General features: G+C 53.7%; 1 protein-coding gene across 2 annotated transcripts; it reads left to right on the top strand.

Annotated features, from left to right (window-relative positions):
- The first annotated feature begins 214 nt into the window (after nt 1-214).
- Nucleotides 215-10,907, top strand: BEST1 (bestrophin 1). 2 transcript variants are annotated; one of them, XM_079105674.1, is made up of 11 exons: nt 215-756; nt 1,797-1,984; nt 3,188-3,282; nt 3,757-3,990; nt 4,531-4,685; nt 5,071-5,148; nt 5,483-5,635; nt 6,962-7,042; nt 7,306-7,457; nt 9,007-9,633; nt 10,511-10,907. In XM_079105674.1, the coding sequence occupies exons 2-11, from the start codon at nt 1,833-1,835 to the stop codon at nt 10,527-10,529; spliced, it is 1,746 nt and encodes a 581-aa protein (XP_078961800.1). In that variant the 5' UTR covers nt 215-756; nt 1,797-1,832; the 3' UTR covers nt 10,530-10,907. The 2 variants fall into 2 exon arrangements, with proteins under 2 accessions (XP_078961800.1, XP_078961799.1); XM_079105673.1 differs by lacking the exon at nt 10,511-10,907 and having other exon boundaries at nt 9,007-9,839.
- The last annotated feature ends 98 nt before the right edge of the window (nt 10,908-11,005 follow it).

Below are 11,005 nucleotides of genomic sequence, written 5' to 3'. Positions count from 1 at the left end.
CCTGGTGTCCACGCCTGGGCTCCCAGCCCAGCCCAGCTCCTTCTCCTTCCCTAGCTGTGAAGCACCTACAAACAGGTCCTGCCAACCAATCACAACCTATGACGTCACCAGCAGCCAATCAGAACTCCTCACCAGTACATGCAGAATTCTGTCACTCTTACGGAGGTGATGAAATTCCAGGGCAACACCACCCTTTTCAGACAGGGACGCTGAAGCGAAAGAGGAGCAGAGTCCTATCCAGGGTCACCACGAAGGTCACGGCAGACTCGGGGCTAGAAGCCAGGACTTCTTACTGTAGCCCGGTGTTCTTTCCGCAGCTCCCTGGGGCCTGGACAGAGCCTTCCTCCCTGGGTAGCTCCTGGAAAGGAAAGATGAGGCTCAGCCCTGTCCCCAGTTTCCCTGCAAGACCTCAGGGGTCGGATGCTAGTGGAGCAGATCCCTCGACCTCTGGATTTTAGGGCCACGGTGCTCCAGATTCCTGCTCTTAGCTCGACCCCGCAGGAAGGAATTAGAGGGTACCTGGCCAGGCAGAGTGGGCGGCTGCTTCTGAGCAGATTATAGGGCGGGACCAAGACAAGGGCTCCTTTGTGGAGGCCTTGGCTTAAGGAGTCAAGTGATCTGCTCAGCACACATGTACGTGGGCAGTACCAGCCTCCAAGTGTGGCCCGGGGCACAGGCTATAGGGTCTCGGACAGTCCCACCAGTCCAGTGACCAGAACTTTCAAGGGATCGTTCGACCAGACTGGAGCCCCGCCTGTGAGTAGGGGGTGCCCCATGTGGACAGGGCTGGGACTTTGAGGGCCCACAGGGGTGGATGATTGTCCTCGAGTATGTGTGTGATGTATACAGAGTACAGGTGCAGGTATGTGAACTCCTGCACTTCTGTGCAAAGACCCTGAGGTGGGAGTGAGTTTGCTGTGCACCAGGCACAGAGACACAGTTTGTGGATGCATCAGAACAAGTGGGGGAGGATGGAGAGTCAATCGCTGCTTCAATAATTTTTTATTGAGCACCTGCTATGAGAACACAACAGGAACTTCCATTTGGAGGAGGAAAGAGGCAGCAAGCAGCAGGTTTCTTGTATAATTCATGCTCGAGTAGGGATAAATGCTAGCTGGAAAAGTCAAACAAGCTGGGAACACACTACTGGTGGCAATGAGACACTATTTCTAGTAGGCGGACCATTGGGGACATCCTTGCTGAGATGTGGTGAAGTGGGAATGAGTCATGCAATTACCTCAGGAAGAGCATCCCCCCAAGCAACTGGATCAGCAGGTGGAAAGGCCCTGGGGCCAGCACTCAGTAAACATTATTGGAACATCCCTGCCAATTAGGCTCTGTTCTGGGAATGGGTCACCTGCAGTGAACTGGGCTTCCTGGGTCCCTTTCTTACTTCTCATTCCACAGTAGTTGAGGGAGCTTGAGGAACAAGAGGAGCTCAGAACACTGCCTGGCTCAGAGGACCCAACCTAGTGTGGACGCTGCTGTTATGTCTTTGTCACAGTGCAGAAGTAGGGCACATGCCCTCAATACACAGACCTGCCGTGTCTTCCCTGCCAAGGTTGGGGGCAGCCTCTGGGCTCACTTTCTTGGCTTCCCACCTCCCACAGGCAGTCAGATCTGGGAGGGCCTTGCAGATTATCCTGCCTCCCCTGCTCCCAGTGTCCAGGTGAGAGAGCTGAGGTCCCCAGCAGGAAAGTGTCCTCGCTAAGGTCACACGTGAGTCCCAGTCCAGAACTAAGGCCTCTGATCCTCCCGGCCCATCCCATCTGTGTCCCTCTCTGCCTGCCCACCAGGACCCAAGCCCCCCTGCTGCAGCCCAGTGCCTGGCCATGACCATCACCTACTCCAGCCAAGTGGCCAACGCCCGCTTAGGCTCCTTCTCCCGCCTCCTGCTGTGCTGGCGTGGCAGCATCTACAAGCTGCTCTACAGCGAGTTCTTCATTTTCCTGTTCTGCTACTACACCATCCGCTTCGTGTATAGGTACAGTGGCAGGGCTGGGGCCAGGGCAAGGGCCTGGGAGGGCGGAGATGGGTTTGGAACTCCTCGGGGCCTCCCAGTGCACTAGGGGATCAGTGTGCCAGTCAACTATGAATGTGAACTGGGGTCAGGGCCAGGACCTGGAGGCCGCAGCTGGGGACTGGGGAGAGAAAAGAAATCAGATTGAGGGCGAGGGTGCAGGTCAGTGGTAGAGGGCTTGCCGAGCGTTCGTGATGCCCTGGGTTCAATTCCCAATACCACACACACACTCACACAATCAAACTGAGGACAGCTCAGTTCAACCCAGGACTGGAGCATCTCAGACACTTTGCTCCAATCGCAGGAAGGCCCTGGAACTCAGGTCTTAGTCCCACTCTGTTGGCCTGTCTTACTGAGTCTGCACAGGCTCTCAGGCCTACACTGAACATTGAACACAAAGCCACACCCACACCCACATGTGCATACATATACATACACAGTTCACGTATACAAACATATAAGCATATTGCAATTAAAATGTTTAAACAATAAAATGTAGGACAGAGACCTTTGCAGAATATACGATAGCACTTTTAGTTGAAAATCCTTAATGACTACAATGGATTGAAAAATATCAACTACTAAAAGTACTTCTTATTATGGTATTAGGGGTGGAACTCAGGGCTTTATATATAATAGGCCCCTAAATTTCTTAAGTGTATACTCATAACAAAGCTTGGTATTTATTTATTTATTTTTTATTCGTACTGGGGATTGAACCCAGGGGTGCTTTACCACTGGGCTACATCCGCAGCCATGTTTATTTTTTATTTTTAGACAGGGTCTTGAGAAGTTGCTTAGGGCCTCTCTAAGTCGCTTAGGCTGGCCTTGAACTTGAGACCCTCCTGCTTCAGCCTCCAGAGTTGCTGAGATTACACCCATGTGCCACCACACGCAGCCCACCATACTTTTAAAAAAGACCAAACACTCTGTTTCAACTTGCTTTTCAATAACTGTCCCTGGGTTCCTTTACAAGGGTCAGTGATGCCTAAAACTGACCTACAGCAAGTCCTTCCTTCCTTTCTCTCAGCCAGGGGTTAGTGTGAGACCTCCTCTAGCCTAGCCGGGTTTGTCCTGGCTCAGGCCGGAGGTGGACCCTGGCCCGGGCTGGACCTGGGGCCAGCCTCAGCCTCCTCCTCACGGCGTCCACATCTCCGTGCCCCCCAGGCTGGCCCTCTCCGAGGAACAGCAACTGCTGTTTGAGAAGCTGGCATTGTACTGCGACAGCTACATCCAGCTCATCCCCATTTCCTTCGTGCTGGGTGAGCGCCCCCTTCCGGCTGCGCGGGGTCCCGTGGCCGCCCCAGGCGCGCGACAGACCCAGGGCAGACCAAGAGGAGCTGCGAGTGAGAGGCAGGCCAGTGGCAGGGGTGGCTCTGTGCAGTCCAGGGACACGTGCAGACTGCACTAGGGAGACTAAAGTTAGACGTGGGGGAGGTCTTCCTGCTGCTGCCACTCCAGACTCGGTTTTCCGGGGGAGGCGCGGGAGCCTCTGCGCAGGAGGGGAGCGGGAGGGAGCGGGCTGCGGCCGATGGCAGGGATCCGGGCAGATCACCCTGGAGGCTCTCGCGCCTCCGTGCGAGGCTCCCACTGCCTTCCCTTCCCGAGAGCCTCCCAGGAGCGCCGGGGCCGGGCCCGCTCGCATTAGAAAGATGGAGAAGCCGAGGCATCACCCGGCGCTGGCCTCTGGCCACAGCCCGGCCGCTCGCCCCTCGCCCCTCGCCCCTCCTGCCCAGGTTTCTACGTGACGCTGGTCGTGACCCGCTGGTGGAACCAGTACGAGAACCTGCCGTGGCCCGACCGCATCATGAGCCAGGTGTCAGGCTTCGTCGAGGGCAAAGACGAGCACGGCCGGCTGCTGAGGCGCACGCTCATCCGCTACGTCAACCTGGGCCACGTGCTCATGCTGCGCAGCATCAGCACCGCGGTCTACAAGCGCTTTCCCACTTTGCAACACTTGGTGCAAGCAGGTGGGCGGAGCCAGACCGGGAGTGGCAGGAGCGAAGATGGGTGGAACCAGAATCCCCTGAACTTGAGCATCGGGTCGGGGGAGACCTGGGGACAGAATTGGACAGGTCAGGTGCTTGAAGGTGGGATGAGGCCAGAACATACCCTCGGGTGACAGGGGTTTGAGGTAGGGCCAAAGATCCTTGAGGCTAAGGGAAGGGCTGGGGACTCGGGAACCGATGAGGTACTAAGGTCTTAACCTCCCTCTGCCCGTCTGGTCCTGATCTCCAGTTTCCTGTCCGGGGGTGTGCGACATCCGTCTCAGGCCTCCCCCTTGCCCATACCTGACCTGTCTCTGATGAATAACACGTACTTCTTCCACATGCTCAGTCCCTAACTGCACATAGTAGGCATCCAGTAATTTTTTGTTGAAAGCAAGACAATAGCAAAGGAACTCAGCCTAAGGTGCCTAAGGGCTCAGCAAAGCTTGGCCTGGCCACCTGGTGCTGGCCACCTCTGCTGCAGGCTCTCCCACCTGCTGCCTTCTTCTCTCTACTCTGCAGGTTTTATGACCCGGGCGGAATACAAGCAGTTTGAAAAATTGAGCTTACCACACAATATGTTCTGGGTGCCCTGGGTGTGGTTTGCCAACCTGTCCACAAAGGCCTGGATTACAGGTCGCATCCGGGACCCTGTCCTGCTTCAGAGCCTGCTGAATGTGAGCCCACTACACGGGTGGTGCTGGTACACAGTGGGGAGGGTTGTGGCCCAGTTCGAACAAGGTTTCCTACAAATGGAAGGCTGGGACCCTGGCGGTTCTTCCCAGAACCTGTGTTGGGGTGGAGGATCTTTTCCAACAGGTTTCTACAGCCCCCGGGGGACCCTCTCCCAAGATCCCTTCAATTCCCTCTCTAAGTGAGCCTGTGAGGTCCTGATTCCTTTTTGCTAGATGAGGAGACTGAGCACAGAGACGTTTTGTAAACTGCCCATGACCACAAGGTGGGGCTGGATCAAGAAACCAGCCCCTGGTATCTGGGGAAGGTGGGGATGAACCTGGGGAAGCAGCCATAGTCAGAACCCCCTCCTTTCCTCGTGTTCCCCAGGAGATGAGCACCTTGCGTACTCAGTGTGGACAGCTGTATGGCTATGACTGGATCAGTATCCCGCTGGTGTACACACAGGTGAGCCCTGGATGGGCGAGGCTACCCTTTGGCAAATGAAGGCCAGGAGGACCTAGGAAGCAGACTGACCTAGAGGCTGAGCAAAAGGGTCACCCCAGGAGTTGAGTCTGCACTTTGAAAGTTCTGTCTAGTGCCACGTTCAAAGCCCCCAGGCTCTTGCCTGGTGCAGCCCAGCAGAGGCAGTGTGATCACACCTGTTAGAGAGCAGAAAGCAGAGACCCAGTTGTACTAGTGCGAAAGTCAGAGCAAGGTCCTAGACTCCTAGTCTTGGGAGCTTCCTGACCCTGGGGTTCCTGCTAGTCCTAGTGCCACCTCCCCCATTCCTTCCTCCCAGGTGGTGACCGTGGCAGTGTACAGCTTCTTCCTGGCTTGCCTGGTTGGCCGGCAGTTTCTGGACCCAGCCAAGGCCTACCCAGGCCATGAGATGGACCTTGTAGTGCCCGTCTTCACGTTCTTGCAGTTCTTCTTCTACATGGGTTGGCTGAAGGTGAGCCAGTCCAGGACTCACCGGGCTGGGGATGTGGCCAGAGGGGTCATGGCCAGCAGCTGCCTGGGACGAGGTGGAGAGCCAGGAAATGAGGGTAGGGCTCCGGGCCCGGCCACACTCGTGTTCTTACACAGGAGAAAGCTGGGACCCAGACCGCAGTAGTACTTGCTCGAGGTCTGTGCCTGCTTCCAGGGCTTTTCCCAAGGCCAAGCATTTATATGGGCAAGAGAGACACAAGGAAAGTTCCGTCAGTCTAACCATTTGGAGCCCCTCAAGAGTGTTCTTCCATGTCCGTCCAGAACGGGAGGAATTCATGGAATAAGGTGGCAGTGGCGGGCCCTGTTGGCCCAGCAACTTCTCACTGTCCCCACTGATTTGGCTCCGATCTCCAATTTGCCCCCACTGCTTACTACAACAGAAGCCATGAGGTTGACCACGCCCCTGTGCTCTAGAAGGCACCTTAATCCCTCCTCTCCTTACCACCCCAGGACCCCTGTTAGAATAAGTGCTGTCTGTCTCTTGGTCTTTCATTCTCTCTGCTTCCTACTCTCCCTCCTCTCCTTTCTTCTTTTATGTATTTGTTTTTGGTAATGGTGGCAGGGGTCTCTCTCCCTCTCTTGTCCTCATCTCTCTCTCTCTCTCTCTCTCTCTCTGAGATACACACACACACACACACACACACACACACACATGCCTATTTCCCCTGTATCTTTCCCCAGTTATCTTTGGTTTCTAAAGATCCAACCAGATCACACCACTTTCATGCTTGAAATTGCCCAAGGTGCCCCAGTGGCTTGCAAGATGTCCCCTGGATCCTAAGGCTGCTCATCACCTCTCTGGGGGACTTGTCAGGGTATTTTAGGGGTTAGCATCCAGGAAACTGGCCGCCTAGACCACTCTTTAATTCAACACAGCCTCAGCATGTATCTCAGTTCCATTAACAAATAATGAGTAAGTGAATGTTTGAAGATATGAATGAGTGAATGAATGAATAAGTGAAATTCTGCAACTCCAGGTAAGATATGGGGGATGAGACAGAGGTGGTGACTCAGTTGAGTGACACATTTAGTGACATAGCTGTGGTCTTCAGGGAGGAGCTAGCTCAGGAGAATCAGAGAGGTTCAGGGTCCAGAGAGCAGGGCCATATGTGTGGGTGGCCCCATCTGTGGGGGGCTAGTGCCTTATGCTGTGGCAACTGCAGACAGTTGTCAGGCAGGAAGGGTGTCATGAGGGTGTGGAAATGGCAGGATCCAAGGCTTGAGGGAGGGAAGCAAGAGCTTCAAGGAGCTCTACCTGAAGGCTCCCAGAGTCCCACCCTTCCCCAAGGTGGCAGAACAGCTTATCAACCCTTTTGGAGAGGATGACGACGATTTTGAGACCAACTGGATCATCGACAGGCACTTGCAGGTATGAAGGGAGCCATATCGTGGACCCAAGGAGGGGGACCCTGAGGTTCTGCAGGGAAGTGTCACAGGGAATCCTCCTCCCCTGCCACACCCCACTTTGCTGCCGACCATTCACTTACCAGTCTCACCTCAACTTTGGACAGGCATCAACCTCTCCATTCGCAGGCAGGGAAACTGAGGTCCACAGAGAGGGAAGTGACTTCGCCAAGTCACCCGGCAAGTTGACCTTTCTGTTGGGTTTCCTCCTCTGTTCCTGGTGACCAGGTTTCCCTGCTGTCTGTGGATGAGATGCACCAAGATCTACCCCCCCTGGAGCGGGACATGTACTGGAATGAGATGGAACCTCACCCTCCCTACACAGCGGCTGCTTCCCAGTTCCGTCGACCTTCCTTCTGGGGCTCCACGTTCAACATCAGGTGGGCAGTGCCAGGGAACTGGGTGGGAAACATCTCGGGTGCAGGATTCTGCACACATCTTAACTTTTTTTTTTTTTTTTTTCCTTGCCAATAACCCTGCTTTGTTAGTTTCCAGACAATTAAGTACAGAAGTTCAGAGGGGCTATAGGTTGCCCAGTCCACCATCACGTAGCTAGCAAAGGGCACGTCTAAGCCAGTTGTCAGGTTCCACCCTGTGCTTAACTCTCAGCTGAGCTGTGACAGGACTCCTTCGGCTAGAAGAGCTCTTGGGAACCTCTGGACTTAGGTACTCTCCTTCCTCGTCTCTAGTTGGAATTTGAGGCCCAGAGAGAAGGGGGATTAAGAGCAGGCGGTGGTCAGTGATGCAGTGGGACATTAGAACTTGCTTCTTGCAAACTCGGGTGTTTGGATGGAGAGCAGAGTGGGGTTCTCTGGGAGAGGGGAGGGGCAGCAAGCACGTCCAGGCAGAAGGCAAGGCCACCACAGGTATTTTCTGAGTCTGTCCTACAGAGTAAAAGCCTTGGATCCCCCAGTAACCAAAGCTTCCCCTGCACAGTCCCATTTCCCCGAGTGGTCTGAATCCCTCCTGGCTGCAGTGGGTTGGAGGGCTGTCCCGGAAAACCCTCTGTCCCTGGGATGACAGAGGAGGCTTTGGGAGTGTGTTTGGCGCATGTCAGGATCCATATCAAGGTCCTCGACCACAGTATCCAGCACTGTTCTCTCATTGTTCTTTTAAGAATCAAATAGCCTACTAGGCTGTAATTAGGATGGCGTCCATAACTAGTGTGAAGGGCTGGAAAAGCAATCAAGTGAAGGCCGGTGACTTGTTTCACTCAGGAACATTTCTGGAGGATGAATTTGAGCCCTACATTTTCTGTATCCCTGCATCTGAAGGTCAGGGTGGGGGAAGGTGGATAACAGAAAAATAGGAAGGAATACTCAAGTTAGCAAGGGAGCTCAAACTCCAACCCAAACCCTGGGATGCCTTGGAAAAGGATAGAACATAAGAGCAGAGGTCACCTTGGCTGCCTGGAAGGCAGTGCCCATCTCAGGCCTGGGGCTAAGCCTTGGAACGTGGGAGGATTTGGAGGTAGGAAAAGGCAAGTCCCACTCTGGCATAGGTAAGCTCTGTTGCAAAGGTCTTGGGCCCCAAGAAGCGGCCAGGAAGCCAGTCTTCTCTCATGGTGGATGCTGTTCCACACTTGAGGACACATATCCCTGGCCTTGCCTGTGGTCACTCCTAGGCTTCATCTGAAGCACGCATACGGGGGACAGTAGTTCTGATGGTGTAGAGTAGAGGCTTTAATGGGAGGGAGCCGGGGTGAGGAGGAAGTCCTTAAATGCCAGGCGAGGGGGGTTGGATATTAACAGTAGGCAAGAGGGAGCCGAAGAGCTGGGCCTTGAGAGACTCACTGGAGGCACAGGACAGGTCAGGAGAGAGGCAGAGCCGTGGCATCTCGCGCAAGGCTGGGACAGAGGGAGGGAAGGAAAAGTAAGGTCAGGGTTTGGTCCTTTGTCCTCCCTACTCAGCCCTCAGTGTCCTTTCCAGTCTGCAGAAAGAAGAGATGGAGTTTCAGCCAAATCAGGAGGATGAGGAGGACAATCACCAGGGCGTCATTGGTCACCTCCTAGGGCTGCAGTCCCATGACCGCCATCCTCCCAGGACAAACTCAAAGACCAAGCTACTGTGGTCCAAGAGGAAGCCCTACCTCTATGAGGGTCAACCTGGTAAAGCCAAACAGAACCCTGGGGACCAGGAAGACCCCAAGGCCTGGAAGCTCAAGGTGGTGGATGCCTTCAAGGATGCTCCACTCTACGAGAGGCCAGGCTACCACAGTGCCCCACAGACACCCCTCAGTCGCACACCCATGGTCTTCCCTCCAGAACAGTTGGCACCCTCAGGGCTTCATGGCCTCACAGGTACTGACACAAATGACCAAAGCCCAAGTCCTGTGATTTCTGGGGCCAAGAACCATTTTGAATCACTCCCAGATGATGGGGCCTTGAGGGAGCACCCGGAAGTCCATCATGCAAGGAGGAAAACTGTTGAGTTTAACCTGCAGGACATACCAAAGCACCCTGAAGGTCATCTCAAAGGACATTTGGAATGTTTGCCAAGCAGTACACACACGATACTCAAAGATCATGCCGCTCCCCATCATGCCTTGGAAAACAGGTCTGTTTGCCCAAACCAGGGTCATGACATCCCCATGTGTGCCTCCTCTTCCCCACCCCAGCTTCCCTTGCTCTCAGCCTAGTTTCCCATGGATTCATTACTGCCAGGGTATGGGGGAGCTATGCCCTGACTGGCGGGGAGCATACACAGGAGCCCAGGAGTGTTGCGGGGGTGGGGGGCAGGGCTCACACTCACTTCACCCGAGAGCTTCAGTCACTAGACTTCTCTGGGACTCACAGAAAGAAGATGAAGTTAGAGAGGAATGCTGGAGGGAGGGAGGGTTGGCAGGTTAGGTTTGATGTGCAGCGGTGGCTGATAAAAACGAGGCAGAACCTGACTCACTGCCCAGTGTTCAGGGATGGCAAATGATCACTTGCCCAGGGCCCTTCATGTTGGGACCCAATCACTGGAAGAAAGGGTGGCAGGTGCTGCCTTACCCCCAGAACTGGCAGATGGTGAGGTGTTGGGGAAGACAGGATCTAAGGTCCCCAAGGCACATCTCCTCGCTGCTTTGGGAACCTCACAAAAACAAGTCCAAATTTCATGCTTCCTGAAGCTCCAAACTGCCCCAAACCCAAGATATTTCCCTTTATTCTAGATTTTTTGAATACTTTTGCCCACTTGGAAACATCCTGCTCCAGCCCCAATCACATGAAGAGGAAGTCTGGCTTCTTCCCATTTTTACATTCTCAGTTTCTTTTGTGGTTACAACACCCAATTTTCTTGCTTCTAGGGCTAGACAGGAACCCTCACAAATCGCCTGTGGCTTAACAAAGTTATTATAGATGGGTCTCAACACTTGCCCTGCAACTACAGAACTGTCTTGAAGTTAGAGTACCATTCCATACTCATATCAACTTTCTCAAATTCTCAATAGGGATGAAACACATTCCTAGCCTGTATCCCAAGGGAATGCTTCACCAGCCTGGTCCTCTCACCTGCCTGTAATCAACGGGACACTGATCCAGTCATGCCCACACAGTTGTCCACCTGGAGTATGTTCCCATGACAGCCAGAACTAAATGGCTGGCTTAATGGATAAAAAAATGAACTAGCCCAGAACTACTTCAGCCTATAAATGTCTTTTTATACATAAAACCTGTACAAACTAGAATGAACCACTGGAAACATGTAACTCAGAACCAGGAGTCCTCAGTCCCAGCTGAATTCAACATCCCATACCTGGCATCTTTCCTAACCTAAGGAGTCTAATAAATACAAGTATTCTCCTAAGTCTTTGTTTAGCAGGATTGGTATTGAACTGTGACGCTTTAGGAATCTGAAAAGAAATACAAAGACAGATTTCTGGCCCATCCCACAGAGCTGGGTACCAAATTTCAACACAGAGCTGGGTACCAAATTTCTTTATTTG

Source organism: Sciurus vulgaris, assembly GCF_902686455.1.
Source record: "Sciurus vulgaris genome assembly, chromosome: 11".
NCBI lineage: Eukaryota > Metazoa > Chordata > Mammalia > Rodentia > Sciuridae > Sciurus > Sciurus vulgaris.
Note: the sequence above shows the minus strand (reverse complement) of the source record. Positions and strands in the feature narration are given on the sequence as shown.